Source organism: Dendrobates tinctorius, unplaced genomic scaffold, assembly GCF_039654945.1.
Source record: "Dendrobates tinctorius isolate UK_male_01 unplaced genomic scaffold, ASM3965494v1 ptg000138l, whole genome shotgun sequence".
Taxonomy (NCBI): Eukaryota; Metazoa; Chordata; class Amphibia; order Anura; family Dendrobatidae; genus Dendrobates; species Dendrobates tinctorius.
Genome location: NW_027361806.1, coordinates 13,880,406 through 13,902,849, shown reverse-complemented (window position 1 = coordinate 13,902,849; position 22,444 = coordinate 13,880,406). Strand labels below are relative to the sequence as shown.

Below are 22,444 nucleotides of genomic sequence, written 5' to 3'. Positions count from 1 at the left end.
ACGGCGTGGCCCTTGAGACCTGGGTTCTCACCGGATGTCATTACGACCATGATCAGGGCAAGGAAGCCAGCCACCGCCAAGATCTATTACCGTACTTGGAGAGCTTTCTTTACCTGGTGCGAATCTCGCAGACAGGTCCCACTCCCTTATTCCCTCCCAAAGGTACTTTGTTTATTCAATCGGGCCTGGATGCCAGGCTATCCCTAGGCTCGCTTAAGAGCCAGGTGTCAGCGCTTTCAGTGCTTTTCCAAAGGCGTATTGCTAACAAGCCGCAAGTAAGTACTTTTCTCCAGGGAGTTTCCCGATTGGTTCCACCCTACAGACGTTCACTGGAAACGTGGGACCTCAACCTGGTCCTGACAGCATTGCAGGCACCGCCTTTCGAACCCCTTAAGGAAGTCCCACTCCGCATTCTGTCACAGAAGGTGGTTTTTCTGGTGGCAATCACCTCGCTATGCAGTGTGTCTGAATTGTCAGCACTCTCCTGCAGACGGCCCTTCCTAGCCTTTCACCAGGACAAGGTGGTTCTCCATACAGTACCATCCTTCCTTCCGAAGGTTGTGTCCAACTTCCACCTCAATGAGGAAATTTCACTGCCATCCCTTTGCCCGGTTCCGTTTCATAGAGTGGAGAAGGCTCTGCATACGCTTGACCTCGTCAGGGCATTGCGTATATACGTGTCTAGGATTGCACCCTTCCGGAAGTCTGATTCCCTTTTCCTTCTTCCGGAAGGCGTTCACAAGGGTCTGCCGGCTTCCAAAGCTACCCTTGCCAGGTGGATCAAGTCCACCATACAAGAGGCTTACCGCCTTAACAATTCTCCTCTTCCAGATGGTATCACGGCACACTCTACGCGGGCAGTAGGGGCCTCCTGGACCATTCGGCACAACAAGTGTGTAAGGCGGCCACTTGGACTAGCCTACACACGCTTACGAAACACTACAGTGTTCATACCCATTCCTCAGTGGATGCGAGCCTGGGTAGACGGGTTCTGCAGGCGGCAGTGCCCCAAGTTTAGGGACCTGCTAGCACAATATTCGTCCATTGCTTCCCACCCAGGGACTGCTTTGGGACGTCCCATGGTTCTGTGTCCCCCAATGAGGCGAAATAGTAAAGGAGATTTTTGTGTACTCACCGTAAAATCTTTCTCTTAGCCTCTAATTGGGGGACACAGCTCCCACCCTGTTGCCCTTAACGGGCTGTTGTTACGGTTGAGTTTTCATATTGTTCTTTGAGCTCGTACATAGTGGCCTTCTTACAGGCATGGTTATGTTGTTTTTGTTATGTTCCTCCTAATGCTTTTGCACAAAACTGGAGAAGGCTGACGCCGTCCAGGGGTGTATATTGCAGAGGAGGAGCCATAGTTAATCTTTTTCAGATTATGCATAGTGTCGCCTCCTAGTGGACAGCAGCATAACACCCATGGTTCTGTGTCCCCCAATTAGAGGCTAAGAAAAAAAGATTTTACGGTGAGTACACAAAAATCTCCTTTTTTTCGGTCACCAAATTGTCTTATAGGATTTCCAATGATCCTAAGATCGGGGCTCTGCAACCAAGGGAAGGAGTCAGGAATTGGGCGGAGGTGCAATTGCTCCGTCTCTGCCGGAAATAGCGGAGCGCTGTACTCAGCAGTCCTATAGACAATGAATGGCGTGTGTGCTGCTGAGCATGTGCACCTCTGCCCCATTCCTGACTCCTTCTCTTGGTTCCACAGCCCCGATCGTGGGATCATTGGATGTCCCAGCAGTTGGACCCCCAGTGATCAGGCAATCATCCCCTATCAAAAGGATACGGAATAACTGGATTTGGGTGGGGGGGGATATCCCTTTTAATTATGTTGTAATTCACCCCTCTACAGCACATGGCACTTGCAAAAATGTACCTTGCAGGACTCCAGTGGGACCGGGTGACAGCTCTTTGTAGGAGCCATTGTGGTGTCCGTATTGGTCCAGCACAACAAAAACTTTGAAGTTCAAATTTTAAAATTTTTAAATTCTGAAAAAAAAAAGTGCAAAATCTATAAATATTTGTGATATAATATGTGTTGTTAAAGGGGATGTCAACTACTGGACAAAACTTTATTAATGGCTTCACAGTGCATCATAAAGTTAAAAAAAATTAATCTCATCCATTTGCAACACTGTGTCTCGCTGTGTTACGTGACCGCTGCAGTCCATCACTTATCTCCCACTTCGACCCTGATTCTTCGATCACAACACTGTGTCCAGGGTGGTCGCATGATCCAAGCAATGTTTCGCTCCCTGCCGAGACTTCTGCTCTGACGAAACCATGAAGGTTGGTCAGCAGCCCGCAGATTGGCTGCAGCGGTCACATGACATAAAGCACACCCACATGACCCTTTCAGAAAGGGGACACAGTGGGAGTGATCGAGGCGACAAGGCGCCGATCCGAGCGATAAATTTAGCGCACAATGGAACGGTTATTAAAGGGTTGTTTAGTTTAGTAGTGGACAACCCCTTTAATTGTTCGCTGCACGTTTTTTGTGTTTTTATTGCTTTTTCTATCCATAAAATCTTGTATTTGTGACTTTCCAGCGATGGGAGCGGTTTATTAATGTTAATGATTTTGTGTTTTTATTAATTGTTAACAAAACTAATGACCTCGGCGCTTGCTGGAACCTTCCTGCCTTTAATTTGATCCTTTGTACCCGGTAACGCCATCTTTCCTTTTCCGCTTGCCGCCGCGGCCATGTGATCAGGGCTTGGATCGATCCAACTCCTGGGTCAACACGGGGGGTCCCAAGGCTGCCCAGTGGGGGACTGACCGCAGCCCCGGTGCTGACTCGGTGCAGGTGGAGTTTCTATGGAGCGACAACTTTCTCTTCTTCCTTGTGGTTATGTTCGTGGTGGTGGGTGGTTGGGGGGGGGGGGGGGGGTCTTCCGGTGTCCAATCTCAATGGCGGTATCGTCATCCTGAAGGATTCTGGGAAGCAACAGTTTTGTTTTTTTTCTCCAAAGCTGTTATTTTTATCTCGTTCTATAAAAACTCTGCTTGCTGTCAGCGAGTTCCTCCTTCTTCATCCAGCTCCTCTCAGCTGATTTATGACCGCGGACCACATCAGTGCTGAGCTGAACTTCCATATGGTCATAAATCCATTAAGAGGAACTTAAAAGACAACAGGTAGGTTGTGAGAATGCGCTCACCTGACCTGATATTGTGCTTACATTGCTGACTGCATCCTGAGTTAACTGAGAATACATCAGTGAGCGCTTTTTTTTTTTCTTTGCAATTAACCTGTTGTCTTCTCTGGTCCTCTCAGTTGGTTTGTAACCACATCAAAGTTCAGCCCCAACTGTGATATGTGGTCTGTGGGTTATAAGTCAGCTGAGAGGAGCTCAGAAAAAAAACCAGAAGTTATAAAATCTCCATAAGGACGAACTCTCTGGCAGATTCTTAGTTAACTCGTTAAAGAACCAGCAATGTGCAGGAAACAAAGATCCTGTAAATGGCAAAAGGTGCAACATTTTTAATCAAACCCAAGTGCAAAATTGATAAGAATGTTTCCATTCACTGACAGCAAGCTGGAGAGCCATTTATTCTGTTAAAGGGGTTATCTCCTAGCTGTCGGGCGGTCTGATCGCCACTGCTGTGTCTCTCAAGCCATGTAATACATGGAGGGATCCGGTAGTGTCGAGCGGCAGCTGGGACTTTAAATGGCTCATTGTGGAACTGTTGCTTTAAATGAATCTGGAAATGTTGACTTCTGCCTCTGTATGTGAACATCACCTTCCTCATTCTGGGGGTCGCTCCTCCTCTGTCCGTCCACACTGTCCGTGTCCTGTCATGCATGTGATTTTTGTGTGCACGCTCTGTCATGGCTACCGGAGGACGAGATCCATTACTAGTCACACGTTGGGGTCATTTCTCCAGGGCTCACAGGTGCTTGTGCAAAATTATTAAGAAAATACGTTAATATAATTTGGACTGAGCTGCAGTACCAGACACGACCACTCAGATACGGATGGCGCTATTTCTACAAATGGCCTTGTACAGCCCCCTTTCCTGCTGGATGGATGTAGCGGAGGTGCGCATGCGCTGGCACTGCTCAACTCCGATGGGGCATATCTCCGAGTGTCTGACTTCTGGGAATGAATGGGATGAAGCGATGGCCTCGCATGTGCTCATTCATCCTCCATAGGGAAAAGCCGAGCGCTGTAATTCACCACCTCCAAAAGTGCCATAGAGGATGGACGGAGCGGCTCAGCGCATGTGCGGTCAGTAAAAAGCCCCTTTCTTGGCATCAATGGGGTTCCCAGGAGTCCGGCTACTACTACCAATCCACAAGTTAACTTGAATGCCGTGTACAGATTCTCCGGCGCAGCTCGCTTCCACATCAAAAGGCGCTGATGACTTTGTGTCGATGGATGCCAGGACACGTGTATGACTGTGTACATATCCCGCACCTATCGATGCTGAGTCATCGGTCCTTTTCCTTGTGGAAGCGAGCTGCATCGGAGAATCCTTACAGATTGGTCCGACCACTGGGAATCTACCGACTCGTGCCAGAACACTTGTATGTTTCCTATTCTAATAGGACTGGTGGTAATGGCTGCCAGCCCGGCGCGCGTCAATGCCTCCATCCTGACGCGCGTCAGCGCCGCCGAATGTAGAAGTGAGAGAATCCGGAGAGCTCCTTTAGCTTCCATTCACAATAATACAAACTTTGACACATTTACAGTCCATGGTTACGATTTATGCTAATGGTCGGACCCCCTAACTTTTTAGTCCTGGCTGTAGTCACTTGTGGACCCTCTGTGTGCACCCCCATTATATCCCTGATGATTACCGGCTGCACGTTACTCTGCATGTGCCTGACTGACGCTGTGATTACATCGCTTGGACTAACCGTGCTGGACAATAATCAGTCCCCCTTTCTTCTTGTCGGCGTTCTCTCCTGGGGGGGGGCGATGTATTTTATAAAGTTGGGGGGTGCTTGGTACTAATTTACAGACCTGACCACATCCGCCAGAGCCAGGATTCATGAGCCGGAGTGTAACGCATTGTCCCGCTTCATTCATCTCCACCAGGCCGCGGAGCGCTGTAACCGCATGTCCTCGCACACCGAGACGTCAAGTTTCTTACAAACTATAACCGGACGGTTACCAACCAAAAAGGTAGATTTCCCAGAGCGACTTCTTCCAGGCCGAGATCAGAAGCTGAATCAGCGGAGATCAGACTACGGTTTCTGAGCAGTGATGACGTTTTATGTCTCGGAGCGGTCAGGAATTCGCGGCTCCGTAGCTTTTGAGCGCCATCGTTTTGCATTGCAGACAGTGGCCGTCAGAGTGAATCAAGTGGATGAATTTAAAAAAAAAAAAAAACTGACGCAAAGTTTTCCAAAGTTGCAAAACTTTTTCTATGGTTTAGTAACAAGTCAGGAAAATTCTTTCCTTAGAATTATGTGTTGTGCTGTCCCTCTGTTGTTCTGCCTGGAATTGTATTGAAAACGTAATAACTGGGCACTGATTGGCACCAGATGAGGGTGGGTGTTGGGGCGGAATGCATGGGCTCAGATGGTGACATGCGCACTTTTGGTTGCCCGGAGTTTAATAAGTGGCCGCTGTGGTTATGGTATTCTGTAATGGCTCCGGTTATTAGTGTGTTCCTTCAGTCTGACAGTAGCCAGGAAACGTGAGATGATTTTCAAGAGGTGTAACTGAGGAACCTGCACACTGCAGAATTACAAAATGTGTGCTATACTTGGTTTTCCATGGAGAATACAATTATTCCTTGAAGCACAAATGTCGTGCCCCTTACTTGGGTATTAGAGGACGGAGAGGCCCCGACTGTGACAAGTGGCAGCTGCTCATCATAGTGTTCTCCCAGCAGTAGGACCACCAGCCCTTACAGCATGGTGCCGGTCCAAAGACCCAGTGGAAGAGGTGGGCTGCCCCTTCAAATGAGAGATACAGTCATGACCTAAAGTATTGGCACTCTTAAAATTATTCTGGAAAATGATGCATTTCTCTCAAAAAATGATTGCACTTACACATGTTTTGTTATACACATGTTTATTTCCTTTGGAACAACAAAAGAAAAAAGGCAAATGGGACAAAATTTCACACAAAACCCCAAAAATGGGCCGGACAAAATTGTTGTCCCCCTCATCTTAATATTTGGTCGCACACCCTCTGGAATAGATAGCTGTAATCAATAGCTTCCTATAACCATCCACAAGCTTCTCACACCTCTCAGCTGGAATTCTGGAGCACTCTTCTTCTTTTGTAGACTGCTCCAGGTCTCTCATATGTGAAGGCGCCTTCTCCCAACAGCAATTGTAAGATCTCTCCCACAGGTGATCAATGGGATTTGGGTTCGGATTCATTGCTGCCACTTCAGACTATCCTGCACTTTGTTTCCATCCATTTCCAGGGGCTTCATGAAGTATATTTGGGGTCATTGTCTTGGCTGGAAGATCCATGACCTAGGACGCAAACCCAACTTAGTGACACTGGACACTACATTGTGACCTTAAATCCTTCAATTTTAATGATGCCTTGCACGCAGTCAGGGCACCAGTGCCAGAGGCAGCAAAACAACCCCAAATATCTTTGAACCTCCACCATGTTTGACTGTAGATACTGTGTTTTTTTTTTTCTTTGTAGGTCTTATTCTGTTTTCAGTAAACAGAATGATGTGCTTTACCAAAAAGCTGTATCTTAATCTCATCTGTCCACAAGACGTTATCCCAGCAGGATTTTGGCTTACTCACGTACATACGTACATTTTGACAAACTGCAGTCTAGCTTTTTTATGTCTGTGTCAGCAGTGGAGTCCTACTGGTTTCCTGCCTTAGCACTACATTTAATTAAAATATCGACAAATAGTTTGCACTCACACTGATGCCTCCTGAGCCTGCAGGAAAGCTTGAATTTCTTTGGACCTCGATTAGGGGTCATCCGCCATCCGAACTATCTTGTGTTACAACCTTTCATTAACTTCTCACTGCTGTCCATGTCCAGGAAGATTAACTACAGTGCCATGCGTTGTAAATGTCTTGATCATGTTGCATATCGCGGACAAAGGAACATCAAGATCTCTGGAGATGGACTTGTAACCTGGAGATTGTTGATATTTTTCAACAATGTTGGTTCTCAAGTCCTCAGACAGTTCTCTTCTCCTCTTTCTGTCCTCCACACTTAGTGTGGCACACACACAATGCAAAGATTGAGTCAACTTCTCTTTCTATCTGGTTTCAGGTGTGATTTTCATATTGCCACACCTGTTACTTTCCACAGGTGAGTTTGAACGAGCATCACATGCTTGAAATTTGCCTTTTTTTGTGTTCCTCCAATATTCACAAAAGAAATTAACATGTGTAAAGCAAAACGTGTATTTGTAATAATTTTCTGGGAGAAACAATTCAAATAATGGAACAATTTCAAGGGTGCCAACACTTCTGTCCATGACTGTATGTTATGGTGGAGATAAGAGAGTGCGGTTATTTGGCAGCTGACGTGCCGGTAGACGTTGTGCGTTTTGTGCCTGTCGTGGTGCTGACATCGAGCGCTCATTGTCTTGTGTTGTGCTGTGATGAGTTTTGCATCCAACATTCAGTCTTGTCATTTTTTTTTTTCTGTCTTGTTTTATCCCTTTTTTTTTTTTTTATCTTTGCTACATTGCAACTCTGTTGTGACATTCACTTTCTTATTTTGATTAGCTTTTCCATGAGGAGCTGGCATTACAGTGGGTGGTCTGCAGCGGAGCCGTGCGGGAGGCCACGTTACAGCAAGCCTGGTTCTTCTTTCAGCTGATGGTGAGTAAAAAAAACTACTTCAGTCATCAATTTCTAGTAACTTAGTAAATGTATTCACTCAGTTACTGATCCTGAGTTACATCCTGTATTATAACCCTGAGCTGCACTCACTATTCTGCTGGTGCAGTCACTGTGTACATACATTACCTTACTGATCCTGAGTTATGTCCTGTATTATACTCCAGTGCTGAAATCACTGTTCTGTAGACTAAAAAATTTCCCATTCTTACCTGTTCAGTGTTTATATGTACAAAGTGACTGCACCAGCAGAATAGTGAGTGCAGCTCTGGGGTATAATACAGGAGGTAACTCAGGATTAGTAATGTATGTACACAGAGACTGCACCAGCAGAATAGTGAGTGCAGCTCTGGGGTATAATACAGGATGTAACTCAGGATCAGTAATGTAATGTGTGTACACAGTGACTGTACCAGCAGAATAGTGAGTGCAGCTCTGGGGTATAATACAGGAGGTAACTCAGGATTAGTAATGTATGTACACAGAGACTGCACCAGCAGAATAGTGAGTGCAGCTCTGGGGTATAATACAGGAGGTAACTCAGGATTAGTAATGTATGTACACAGAGACTGCACCAGCAGAATAGTGAGCGCAGCTCTGGAGTATAATACAGGATGGAACTCAGGATCAGTAATGTAATGTATGTACACAGTGACTGCACCAGCAGAATAGTGAGTGCAGCTCTGGGGTATAATACAGGAGGTAACTCAGGATTAGTAATGTATGTACACAGAGACTGCACCAGCAGAATAGTGAGTGCAGCTCTGGGGTATAATACAGGATGTAACTCAGGATCAGTAATGTAATGTATGTACACAGTGACTGCACCAGCAGAATAGTGAGTGCAGCTCTGGAGTATGATGCAGGATGTAACTCGGGATCAGTAATGTAATGTATGCATACAGTGACTGCACCAGCAGAATAGTGAGCGCAGCTCTGGAGTATAATACAGGATGTAACTCAGGATCAGTAATGTATTGTATGTACACAGTGACTGCACCAGCAGAATAGTGAGCGCAGCTCTGGAGTATGATAAAGGATGTAACTTAGGATCAGTAATGTAGGTACACAGTGACTGCACCAGCAGAATAGTGAGTGCAGCTCTGGGGCATATACAGGATGTAACTCAGGATCAGTAATGTATGTACACGTTGACTGCAGATTATAACTACAGTCATATGTAAAAGTTTGGGCACCCCTATTAATGTTAACCTTTTTTCTTTATAATAATTTTGGTTTTTGCAACAGCTATTTCAGTTTCATATATCTAATAACTGATGGACTCAGTTATATTTCTGGATTCAAATGAGGTTTATTGTACTAATAGAAAATGTGCAATCTGCATTTTAACAAAATTTGACCGTGCAAAAGTATGGGCACCCTTATCATTTTCTTGATTTGAACACTCCTAACTACTTTTTACTGACTTCCTGAAGCACTAAATTGGTTTTGTAACCTCATTGAGCTTTGAACTTCATAGCCAGGTGTATCAAATCATGAGAAAAGGTATTTAAGGTGGCCACTTGCAAGTAGTTCTCCTATTTGATTCTCCTATGAAGAGTGGCATCATGGGCTCCTCAAAACAACTCTCAAATGATCTGAAAACAAAGATTATTCAACATAGCTTTTCAGGGGAAGGATACAAAAAGTTGTCTCAGAGATTTAACCTGTCAGTTTCCACTGTGAGGAACATAGTAAGGAAATGGAAGAACACAGGTACAGTTCTTGTTAAGCCCAGAAGTGGCAGGCCAAGAAAAATATCAGAAAGGCAGAGAAGAAGAATGGTGAGAACAGTCAAGGACAATCCACAGACCACCTCCAAAGACCTGCAGCATCATCTTGCTGCAGATGGTGTCACTGTGCATCGGTCAACAATACAGCGCACTTTGCACAAGGAGAAGCTGTATGGGAGAGTGATGCCAAAGAAGCCGTTTCTGCAAGCACACCACAAACAGAGTCGCCTGAGGTCTGCAAAAGCACATTGGGACAAGCCAGTTACATTTTGGAAGAAGGTCCTGTGGACTGATGAAACAAAGATTGAGTTGTTTGGTCATGCAAAAAGGCGTTATGCATGGAGGCTAAAAAACACAGCATTCCAAGAAAAACACTTGCTACCCACAGTAAAATTTGGTGGAGGTTCCATCATGCTTTGGGGCTGTGTGGCCAATGCCGGCACCAGGAATCTTGTTAAAGTTGAGGGTCGCATGGATTCAACTCAGTATCAGCAGATTCTTGACAATAATGTGCAAGAATCAGTGACGAAGTTGAAGTTACACAGGGGATGGATATTTCAGCAAGACAATGATCCAAAACACCGCTCCAAATCTACTCAGGCATTCATGCAGAGGAACAATTACAATGTTCTGGAATGGCCATCCCAGTCCCCAGACCTGAATATCATTGAACATCTGTGGGATGATTTGAAGCGGGCTGTCCATGCTCGGCGGCCATCAAACTTAACTGAACTGGAATTGTTTTGTAAACAGGAATGGTCACAAATACCTTCATCCAGGATCCAGGAACTCATTAATAGCTACAGGAAGCGACTAGAGGCTGTTATTTTTGCAAAAGGAGGATCTACGAAATATTAATGTCACTTTTATGTTGAGGTGCCCATACTTTTGCACCGGTCAAATTTTGTTAAAATGCAGATTGCACATTTTCTGTTAGTACAATAAACCTCATTTGAATCCAGAAATATAACTGAGTCCATCAGTTATTAGATATATGAAACTGAAATAGCTGTTGCAAAAACCAAAATTGTTATAAAGAAAAAAGGTTAACATTAATAGGGGTGCCCAAACTTTTACATATGACTGTATATGCAGTATACATTCCTTTCCCCTTAGTAAAGGCTCTGCTTTGCTCAGTAATGTCTGCCTCCTACCTGATGGTGTTATGGAGAGGTCTCCTGTGTTTGGCGTGTGTTACAGGTGAAGAGCATGGTGCATCATCTATTCTTTGCAGACAAGCTGGATTCCCCTCGGAAGCATCGATTTCCTGAGCGATTCATGGACGACATCTCGGCTCTTGTTAGCACCATGGCTAATGATATCGTCACTCGGTTCCAGAAGGTGAGGTCGGCAGTGCCGCACGTCTGCGTGTCAGTAGGAACCATAATGGGGCTTGTTGCTTCTGCATCAGCTAAAGATCCGAATTTTGGGGAACCCCGCTCTGTAACAACGTGCTGTGCCCGGCTTTATCACTGTAGTTACATTGTTGCATTTTTATACATCTCATTTCTTTTTTCTCTTCTGGTTTTCAGGATACAGAAATGGTGGAAAGGCTGAACGTGAGCCTGGCTTTCTTCCTCAATGACCTGCTGTCCATCATGGACCGAGGGTTCGTCTTCAGTCTGGTGAAAGCTTATTTCAAGCAGGTAAATCCATAGTTGTGACTTTAGTCTTCATGTAGAGGGAAGACAAAATAAGGCGACATCAAGTGATGATCACATTTCCATCAGGTGTCATCAAAGCTTCATATTCTGCCCAACCCGAGCGTCCTGGTGTCGCTGCGGCTGGACTTCCTGCGCATCGTGTGCAGCCACGAGCACTACGTCACGCTGAACCTGCCCTGCAGCCTGCTGACGCCGCCATCGTCTCCGTCACCCTCCGTGTCCTCCGCGACCTCCCAGGTCAGTGATTCAGACGCCATGATGTGCGATCTAAGGAGCCATCCAGTAATAAGGCGTAAAAGTGACTCATCATAGAAGCCTGCACGTCTTATCAACGCTGCAGGTGGAATTACACATTGTAAAATCTGCGGAATTATTTTTCCTTTATTGCTATTGGGGTAAATCTACAGCAAAATCCACAGATGAAAATTTTTCAGAATTTGAGACTCATTTTACAACTATAGTCAGTGATTAAAAGTAGTAATACAGGAGGGTGATAACACGAAGAAAAGTTCCTGGGGTCCCTGTAGGCCACATAGTGGGAAGGAGGACACAACAGACTGTAAATGGTTATAGGGGCGATAATATGAAGGAAAGTTACTATATCCCAGAAAGCCTCCCACTGTATGTACACAGTGACTGCATCAGCAGAATAGTGAGTGCAGCTCTGGGGTATAATACAGGATGTAACTCAGGAACAGTACAGGATCAGTAATGTATGTACACAGTGACTGCACCAGCAGAATAGCGAGTGCAGCTCTGGGGTATAATACAGAATGTAACTCAGGATCAGTAATGTAATGTATGTACACAGTGACTGCACCAGCAGAATAGTGAGTGCAGCTCTGGAGTATAATACAGGATGTAACTCAGGATCAGTAATGTATGTACACAGTGACTGCACCAGCAGAATAGTGAGTGCAGCTCTGGAGTATAATACAGGATGTAACTCAGGATCAGTAATGTATGTACACAGTGACTGCACCAGCAGAATAGTGAGTGCAGCTCTGGAGTATAATACAGGATGTAACTCAGGATCAGTAATGTATGTACACAGTGACTGCATCAGCAGAACAGTGAGTGCAGCTCTGGGGTATAATACAGGATGTAACTCAGGAACAGTACAGGATCAGTAATGTATGTACACAGTGACTGCACCAGCAGAATAGCGAGTGCAGCTCTGGGGTATAATACAGAATGTAACTCATGATCAGTAATGTAATGTATGTACACAGTGACTGCACCAGCAGAATAGTGAGTGCAGCTCTGGAGTATAATACAGGATGTAACTCAGGATCAGTAATGTATGTACACAGTGACTGCACCAGCAGAATAGTGAGTGCAGCTCTGGAGTATAATACAGGATGTAACTCAGGATCAGTAATGTAATGTATGTACACAGTGACTGCACCAGCAGAATAGTGAGTGCAGCTCTGGAGTATAATACAGGATGTAACTCAGGATCAGTAATGTATGTACACAGTGACTGCACCAGCAGAATGGTGAGTGCAGCTCTGGAGTATAATACAGGATGTAACTCAGGATCAGTAATGTAATGTATGTACACAGTGACTGTACCAGCAGAATAGTGAGTGCAGCTCTGGAGTATAATACAGGATGTAACTCAGGATCAGTAATGTATGTACACAGTGACTGCACCAGCAGAATAGTGAGTGCAGCTCTGGAGTATAATACAGGATGTAACTCAGGATCAGTAATGTAATGTATGTACACAGTGACCGCACCAGCAGAATAGTGAGTGCAGCTCTGGAGTATAATACAGGATGTAACTCAGGATCAGTAATGTAATGTATGTACACAGTGACTGCACCAGCAGAATAGTGAGTGCAGCTCTGGAGTATAATACAGGATGTGACTTCCTCTATTCGGGTTGGTTATTATGTCGGGGACTTGTCTGGTGACGCTCTTGTTTGCCGTCTCAGATGATTATGGTGTGCATCATTATCCTGGGTGTGATCCCATTTTGATGTTTATTTTATGATCTGTCTCTTTAGAGCTCTGGGTTTTCAACCAACATCCAAGACCAAAAGATTGCGAATATGTTTGAGCTGTCCGTGCCGTTCCGCCAGCAGCATTACTTGGCAGGACTTGTGCTGACTGAACTTGCAGTGATCGTGGATCCTGATGCGGAGGGGTGAGCAGCGAGGGGGAAGAGAGACACTGATGTGGGTGCACATGGCAGCGGCTGCCGCTCAGGAGCGCCGCGCAGGGTCGGCTACCGTTTTGCCCCTGACGTTTGGCTATGCTGCTAGATTACTAAAAAAAAAAAACACACATTGAAAGCTGCAAAGCCAAAATAATAAAATTATCTGCTCTCAGTAAATGGTGACGCAGACCAACTTTTTTTTTGCAAAGGTGAGAATTTTTTTATAAGCTTTTAAAATAGTAACAAAAAACCCCAAAGTATTTTGTTGTGGCCGATGTAACCTTGACCGCGTTACCGGATTACTTTTACTGTACAATAAATGACCGTACAAACAAAGCCTGAAGAATTATCGCAGAGTTGCTTCGTTTTTTTTACCATTTCACAGCCATTTGAGGGTTTTTTTCTCGTTTCCTGTATATTATTCATTAAAGTGAACGGTGTCACCTGAAAAACCATCTTGTCCCCAAAAATAACAAGCCCTCGTATGGCTGTATTGGTCATGGCTCTTGCTAGAAGGGGAGGAAAAAAATAAAACCCTAAAATTGGCCGCGTCCCTATAGGGTTAAATCCGTCTTAAAGGGGTCTGTCCGGGAGCCATGGTGTGTTACGGTGTGCTTGATGCATAATGCCATAATTAAATTGCTGGTTTTTGCATGAATACAGTAAGTATAAGGGAACGGCTGCGGGTGTCCGGACGGGCCGGCCCGGGGCCACGTCGTCGGGTTACCTGAGAACATGGCGTTGCATAAATCCTCTGTAGACTGTGATGTTTGCTCTGCGCTGATCACTAACTGCAGTTACAACACTTCTCGCTCAGGTTATTTGGATTGCATAAGAAGGTGATCAATATGGTACACAATCTGCTATCTACCCACGACTCTGATCCTCGCTATGCTGATCCCGAGGTAAAAGCCCGAGTGGCCATGCTTTACCTTCCTCTGATTGGCATCGTAATGGAGACTGTCCCTCAGCTGTACGATTTTACAGGTACCGTACGCCACTCGTTGACTCTTGTTATAAAGATTCCTCATTGTGTTGCTTCCTATTCATGGTCAGAGCTTAGCTTTTCTGATACAGTCTGCATTAGAAATAGCCACCACTAGAGGGAGCTAGCTGCATACATCATTATCATTGGCATTAGTGAGGACTGCACTCATTTGTATGTAGCGAGCTCCCTCTAGTGGCGGCTGTATAAATCTGTATCTAGTGAATTCCTTCTATTGGTGGCTGTATAAATCTGTATGCAGTGAGCTCCCCCTAGTTGTGGCTGTATAAATCTGTGTGTAGTGAGCTCCCCCTAGTGGTGACTGTATAAATCTGTATGTACTGAGCTCTCCATAGTGGTGGCTGTATAAATCTGTATGCTGTGAGCTGCCCCTAGTGGTGGCTGTATAAATCTGTATGCAGTAAGCTCCCCCTAGTGGTGGCTGTATAAATCTGTATGTAGTGAGCTCCCCCTAGTGGTGGCTGTATAAATCTGTATGCAGTGAGCTCCCCATAGTGGTGACTGTATAAATCTGTATGCAGTGAGCTCCCCCTTGTGGTGGCTGTATAAATCTGTATGCAGTGAGCTCCCCCTAGTGGTGGCTGTATAAATCTGTTTGTAGTGAGCTCCTCCTAGTGGTGACTGTATAAATCTGTATGTAGTAAGCTTTCATTAGTGGTGGCTGTATAAATCTGTATGTAGTGAGCTCCCCCTAGTGGTGACTGTATAAATCTGTATGCAGTGAGCTCCCCCTTGTGGTGGCTGTATAAATCTGTATGCAGTGAGCTCCCCCTAGTGGTGGCTGTATAAATCTGTATGCAGTGAGCTCCCCCTAGTTGTGGCTGTATAAATCTGTGTGTAGTGAGCTCCCCCTAGTGGTGACTGTATAAATCTGTATGTACTGAGCTCTCCATAGTGGTGGCTGTATAAATCTGTATGCTGTGAGCTGCCCCTAGTGGTGGCTGTATAAATCTGTATGCAGTAAGCTCCCCCTAGTGGTGGCTGTATAAATCTGTATGTAGTGAGCTCCCCCTAGTGGTGGCTGTATAAATCTGTATGCAGTGAGCTCCCCATAGTGGTGACTGTATAAATCTGTATGCAGTGAGCTCCCCCTTGTGGTGGCTGTATAAATCTGTATGCAGTGAGCTCCCCCTAGTGGTGGCTGTATAAATCTGTTTGTAGTGAGCTCCTCCTAGTGGTGACTGTATAAATCTGTATGTAGTAAGCTTTCATTAGTGGTGGCTGTATAAATCTGTATGTAGTGAGCTCCCCCTAGTGGTGACTGTATAAATCTGTATGCAGTGAGCTCCCCCTTGTGGTGGCTGTATAAATCTGTATGCAGTGAGCTCCCCCTCATGGTGGCTGTATAAATCTGTATGCAGTGATCTCCCCCTAGTGGTGGCTGTATAAATCTGTATGCAGTGACCTCCCCCTTGTGGTGGCTGTATAAATCTGTATGCAGTGAGCTCCCCCTTGTGGTGGCTGTATAAATCTGTTTGCAGTGAGCTCCCCCTAGTGGTGGCTGTATAAATCTGTATGCAGTGAGCTCCCCCTAGTGGTGGCTGTATAAATCTGTATGCAGTGGGCTCCCCCTTGTGGTGGCTGTATAAATCTGTTTGAGAGAAAGTGTGTGCCGTAAATCCATGTGACTGCTGCAGCCAGTCATTGACCTCAGATGGTATTGCACCAGCTTCCTCACTGGAGCCAGGGATTGCCTGCAGCGGTCACATAGATATACGACGTATTACAGCTTCAGGAATAACTGCAGAGCTTGGCAGCGATCATAGCGTGACCCCCGCTGAGGATTAGGGGGCTTCACTAGAGGTGAATTTAATATGAACTTCTATGATGACAGAATCTCACAACCAGCGAGGAAGACCCAACTGCGGTGCCGGCGAGGAGCACGAGGGCGACGGCGGGAGCATGATCAGTCAGACGGTGGCCATGGCCATCGCTGGGACCTCCGTCCCGCAGTTGACCAGACCCAGCAGCTTTTTACTGACCTCACAGGTAAGCGCTTATTATTATTTCATTTTATTTTTATTATTTTTTTTTTAACCCCTTTTGTTGTTCTCAGCCCTCTCGGCAGCACTCGTCGTTCTCTGCAGAATCCAGCCGCAGCCTCTTAATTTGCCTCCTCTGGGTCCTAAAGAACGCGGATGAGATTGTGCTGCAGAAATGGTTCACCGACCTGTCCATCCTGCAGCTGAACCGCCTGCTCGATCTGCTCTATCTCTGCGTCTCATGCTTTGAGTACAAGGTGAGTCGATAAATGCTCCATGTTGCCTGAGATGCCGTCAGAGGGATTGTCCGCCCTTTTTTATATTTAATGCATGTATTTTGGGCTAAAAATATATATTTTTTTCAATTGGGTCTCAAATTTTGCACAGTTTTGCCTTTCACAACCTCTGTGCTGTTGTCTTTTGCTGGTTACAGAAAGGAGTTAACTGAGAATCCATCAGTGAGACCGTTACGAGGGTCCGATGGGAGTTTATAACTCTTTTATCTGTCTTTTTCTGAACTACTTTCAGCTGATTTATGGCCACAGACCACATGAAACATAAATGTGCAGGAAACAGAGGTTGTAGAGGCCAAACAGTGCAAAATGCTTAATGAAATTCCACTGCAAAAATGATTTTTAGGCTCAAATACATTCAAGTTAGGGAAATATGCACCAAACGTGGACGACCCCTTTAACAGGATTCAGAAATTTGCTTTACAACAGTCAAGTAATGTAGGAAGTGATAGACTGCAGTTCACTGGCCTCTAAGGTGGTGTTGTGGGCAGAGGTCATTGTGCAGAAAAGGGGGGGAGGTGTGCTGTTGTGAATTATGGATCCTATCCTGTATTTGTTTGTGTTACCTGTCTGTGCCTGTGATGATAATGAGACTGCTGAAAAGTGACCTCTACAGAACAGACAGTGTCAAACTGTTACAAGGCTCAGGAAGAAAATGGCAAAATATCAGCAAAAAATATCTATAAATGGTGATAAGGAAAACAAGAAAAACATCTCCATCTCTCTGTTTCTATTTCTGTCTCTTATCTCTCTTTCTGTCTCCTATCCTTTTCTTTTTCTTTCTCTGTCTTGCTGTTTCTCTCCATCTCTCTATCTCGCTTTCTTTCTCTTTTTATTTCTGTCTCTATCTTTCTGTTTCTCACTTTCTTTGTATGTCTTTCTCTGTCAGTCTATTTATCTCTTTGAAAATAGGGGGGGAAGCCAGCACTGCTTAAGGTTAGGACGCATAAATTAGAGTGCATATGCACATAATGTCTAGCTGTATTCAAAAATGAGATATTTAGCAAAAAAATTGATCAATTCAATTGAGCCACCCCGCCGCGCCAAGGCAATCTCATATGGGGGGTCCTACTCTATATATTTTTAATAAATGCTGTGCCATTACGGCCTCCTAAATACACTTAGAGCATGACCACATCAAGTGCAATCAATTGAATTGATCAATTTTTTTGCTAAATATCTCATTTTTGAATACAGCTAGACATTATGTGCATATGCACTCTAATTTATGCATCCTAACCTTAAGCAGTGCTGGCTTCCCCCCCTATTTTCTTGTTGTTGGTTTGTGGCTGACCACCACTGTTGCCGTGCACGCTTGGTTATGTCCGCCATAATTTTCTGTGTTCATTGTGATGGATTAGGCTGCTGTGCACACACACGGCAGCCCCACCCTGCCCCAAGCTTTATTTAATTGTGCACCTGTGTCTGGACCAACATCGCCCTTCATCTATGTTTGCTGGTCAGGCAATGTGTGGAGGCCATTCCTGATATGTCTGTGTTCAGACCTGGTTGGCCTTCATCTGCACTTGCTTCATTTGGCTTCATGGGAGCGATCCAGTAAATGTTCAGGTACAGATTGCACTTGATGTGGTCATGCTCTAAGTGTATTTAGGAGGCCATAATGGCACAGCATTTATTAAAAATATATAGAGTAGGACCCCCCATATGAGATTGCCTTGGCGCGGCGGGGTGGCTCAATTGAATTGATCAATTTTTTTGCTAAATATCTCATTTTTGAATACAGCTAGACATTATGTGCATATGCACTCTAATTTATGCGTTCTAACCTTAAGCAGTGCTGGCTTTCCCCCCCTATTTTCCTATTTATCTCTTTCTCTATGTATCGTCCTCTCTTTCTCTCTGTCTCTTTTTAGCTCTTTCTTGCTCTCTCACGTTCTCTCAAATTCAAATTGGCTTTATTGGCAGGAAAAAAATACAAATTAGTGTTACCAAAGCAACTCTCTCTCGCTTTTTCTCTTTTTTTCACTCTTTCTCTTTTATTTCTCTATCTTTTACTGTTTTTCGCTTTCTCTCTTTTTTTTTTTTTTCTTTTTTCTTTTTCTCTTTCATTCTTTCTCTCTCGCGCGCTCTGTCACTCACTCGCTGTTTCTTACTCACTCGCTCTTTCTCTCTTGCTCGCTCTTCTCGCTCTTTCTTGCTTGCTCTTTCTCGCTCGCTCGCTTTTTATCTCTTGCTCGCTCTCTCTCTTGCTCGCTTTCTATTGCTCGCTCTTTCTCGCTCGCTCTCTTTCTCCCTCGCTTTCTCTTTCTCTCGCTCGCATTTTCTTTCTCTTGCTTGCTCGCTCACTCTTTCTCTCTTGCTTGCTCTTTCTTTCTCGCTCACTCTTTCTCTCTTGCTTGCTCTTTCTTTCTCTCTCGCTCGCTTTTTCTCCCTCGCTTTCTCTTTCTCTCGCTCTCTCTCGTTCGCTTTTTCTTTCTCTCTTGCTCGCTCACTCTTTCTCTTGCTCGCTTTCTCTTTCTCTCGCACTCTGTCGCTTGCTTTTTCTCTCTCGCTTGCTCTTTCTCTCTTGCTCGCTCTCCCACTATGTCATGTTTGGTATCACCATAATCGCACTGTCATGGAGAATCCTGCTGTCAGATCATTTTAATTTTTTTATTGCACAATGAGCGTTTGGGGGGGGGGGGGGGGGGATACTTGAATTGCATTTTTTTTTTCACTTTTTTTGTGCATTCTTTGGTAAAGTGAATGATGTAATTGAAAACAACAAGCCATTGTGTGGATGTGTTGTCTGAAGAAGAAAAAAAAAATTTGGGCTCTTGGAAGAAAAAAAATTAAAGCGCAAAAACGAACAATTGTCCTTGTGGGGTACAATTAACTTTACAATCACGCGTCCCCTGTAAACGCTGATTTCTTCTATTTCAGGGCAAGAAGGCTTTTGAACGAATGAATAGTTTGACCTTCAAGAAATCGAAAGACATGAGAGCTAAGCTGGAGGAAGCGATCCTCGGGAGCATCGGGGCCAGGCAGGAGATGGTCAGGAGAAGCCGAGGTCAGCTTGGTAGGTCTGTCCAGGCCAAAACTGCGGGGTGTGTGGGGGCTCGGAACAGAGGGGTGCACTCCAAAGTTTTGACTTTTTTAAGTAATGTGTCACCAAACATATTTTAGAATAAAGTGGAAATCCTAAATAGCTCTGGCCCATGCTGCTTGTTGATGATTTCCAGGTACCTATAATATTTTTCTATATTGCTCAGAGAAACAAAAAAAAGAAAAATAGGAGAAAACTGTAAACAAAATAAGAAAAGATGGTACTAAAAAACTACATTTTTACATACGAAAAAATCTGTTTTGAATAAAGGAAGAGAGACTGCCAGCTCACTGAGGGATCACATCTACCTAGTGCAGTCTATAGAGGAGGAGGGAGCAGCAAAGTGCATGAAACCATTCCATTCTGCGGTTTCTTGTAAGTTTTTGATCTTGCCCAAGAGCAGAATACACAGCCACACTGCTCATTACTGCTGTATAATGTCCTCCATACTGATGCTTTCTTGTATTTTATCTCACCCCGTGATGGATTCACAATTACACTGCTCAGTACTACTGAACAATTTTCTTCTTGCTCCTGCTTTTCAGTGTTTTACCCTAGTGCTGGATTCACTATTAGATTGCTCAGAGCTATTGAACAATGTTCATGCTGCTGCTTTCTAGTATTTTATCTCACCCTAGTGCTGGATTCACTATAACATCACTCAGTACTACTTTAATAATATTCTCCATACTGCTGCTTTCTGGTATTTTATCTCACCCTGGTATTGCATTCATATAACATTGCTCAGTACTACTGAATAATGTTCTCCATCCTGCTGCTTTCCAGTGTTGTCTCCCACCCTAGTGCTGGACGCACAGTTACACAGCTTAGTACTGCTGAATAATGTCCTTTCTGCTGCTGCTTTTGATTAAATACTACTTAGAGACAGGAGAGCAGGAATCCCTCATGTATGTGTGCTGTGTCTGGGAGACATCATAGCAGCTAGTAATGCTAATGACAATTCAACCAAACTTTTTTGCAAAGTGTTTTCTAATTCTCGGATCACTCCCGTCATGCCCCTGGGGTACAGCTCCTCATATTTACTTTTTTTGAGGCGCTCAGTGTCGCCCCCCCATAACTCATGTAATGTCCTTCCTCGATCAATAAGTAGGAGACTATTTTTCCCTCGTCTAGCTGATGGCGGGAGCTTTTTCTCCTCTGCCGTGGCTTTGATTTAGTGTACAGCGCAGAAGTAAATCACCGGCTGTTGGCGCCCTGCAGATTTATGGCGTGTCATGTTGTGCCCTGTGCTTTAAAAGCGCTGAGTAAGCTGAACTTTTCTTGGCAGAGCGGAGCCCGTCTGGAAGCGCTTTTGGCAGCCAGGAAAACCTGCGGTGGAGGAAGGAGATGACGCACTGGAGGCAAAACACCGACAAGATGGACAAGTACGGACCCCGCTCATTGATCTCATGTGTTGTCATTGCACCATTACTGATTACTGAAGGGGTCTCCCGAGACCCCACTGATTCGGAAGGGTCTTTTATGATCCTATATGTGAATGAGGCAGCACTGAGAATATTCCCCCAGTCCAGACCCGTTATGGCACCGCCTCTCCCCCATCCTAATGATTGCTTTTGGTTGTCTCTCCACATGCGCGGTGTATTTAGAAGCCACAGACCCTGCAGGTACAGTGTCTGTAGTGTGTGTCCGCGCTCCGTAACAATCTGCGTTTTATGGGTCCTCATGTTGTGGTAACCTGTGGCCTGAGATCTGACGTTAATCATCTTTTATTCAGTATGTTCTATATAACATGAATTATGTTGTTCGTCTTATGTCCAACTTATCTTCTCCGGATAATTCTGCATTTATTTGTAAATTACATAAAACATCACAGTGTACAAAGATTACATTACTTACCCTGTATTATACTCCAGAGCTGCACTCAATATTCTGCTGGTGGAGTCACTGTGCACATACATTACATTACTGTTCCTGAGTTACATCCTGTATTATACTCCAGAGCTGCACTCACTATTATGCTGGTGGAGTCACTGTGTACATACATTACATTACTGATCCTGAGTTACATCCTGTATTATACCCCAGAGCTGCACTCACTATTCTGCTGGTGCAGTCACTGTGTACATACATTACATTACTGATCCTGAGTTACATCCTGTATTATACTGCAGAGCTGCACTCACTATTCTGCTGGTGAAGTCACTGTGTACATACATTACATTACTGATCCTGAGTTACATCCTGTATTATACCCCAGAGCTGCACTCACTATTCTGCTGGTGCAGTCACTGTGCACATACATTACATTACTGTTCCTGAGTTACATCCTGTATTATACTCCAGAGCTGCACTCACTATTCTGCTGGTGCAGTCACTGTGTACATACATTACATTACTGATCCTGAGTTACATCCTGTATTATACCCCAGAGCTGCACTCACTATTCTGCTGGTGTAGTCACTGTGTACATACATTACATTACTGATCCTGAGTTACATCCTGTATTCTACTCCAGGGCTGCACTCGACATATTCTGTACTGATTCTGATTATCTCCAGCAGCAGAATAGTGAGTGCAGCTCTGGAGTACAATACAGGATGTAACTCGGAGTCACTGTGTACATACATTATTGATCCTGTACTGATCCTGAGTTACATCCTGTATTATACTCCAGAGCTGTGCTCACTATTCTGCTGCTGGAGATAATCAGAATCAGTACAGAATATGTCGAGTGCAGCCCTGGAGTATAATACAGGATGTAACTCAGGATCAGTAATGTAATGTATGTACACAGTGACTG

General features: G+C 44.7%; 1 protein-coding gene across 14 annotated transcripts in view; it reads left to right on the top strand.

Annotated features, from left to right (window-relative positions):
- The window catches only part of DOCK7 (dedicator of cytokinesis 7), a 109,295-nt gene that overhangs the window by 63,807 nt on the left and 23,044 nt on the right, over positions 1-22,444 (top strand). For 2 of the 14 annotated variants that reach the window (XM_073544639.1, XM_073544640.1), the window contains exons 23-34: positions 2,720-2,812; positions 7,682-7,777; positions 10,729-10,869; positions 11,061-11,174; positions 11,259-11,429; positions 13,205-13,344; positions 14,174-14,343; positions 16,197-16,351; positions 16,419-16,601; positions 19,521-19,656; positions 20,972-21,068; positions 21,291-21,308. In XM_073544639.1, the coding sequence (XP_073400740.1) occupies positions 2,720-2,812; positions 7,682-7,777; positions 10,729-10,869; positions 11,061-11,174; positions 11,259-11,429; positions 13,205-13,344; positions 14,174-14,343; positions 16,197-16,351; positions 16,419-16,601; positions 19,521-19,656; positions 20,972-21,068; positions 21,291-21,308 (1,514 nt within the window). Of the gene's footprint in view, positions 1-2,719; positions 2,813-5,048; positions 5,136-7,681; positions 7,778-10,728; positions 10,870-11,060; positions 11,175-11,258; positions 11,430-13,204; positions 13,345-14,173; positions 14,344-16,196; positions 16,352-16,418; positions 16,602-19,520; positions 19,657-20,971; positions 21,069-21,290; positions 21,309-22,444 lie in introns of all 14 variants that reach the window. The other 12 variants (XM_073544646.1, XM_073544649.1, XM_073544643.1 and 9 more) reach the window with 8 other exon arrangements.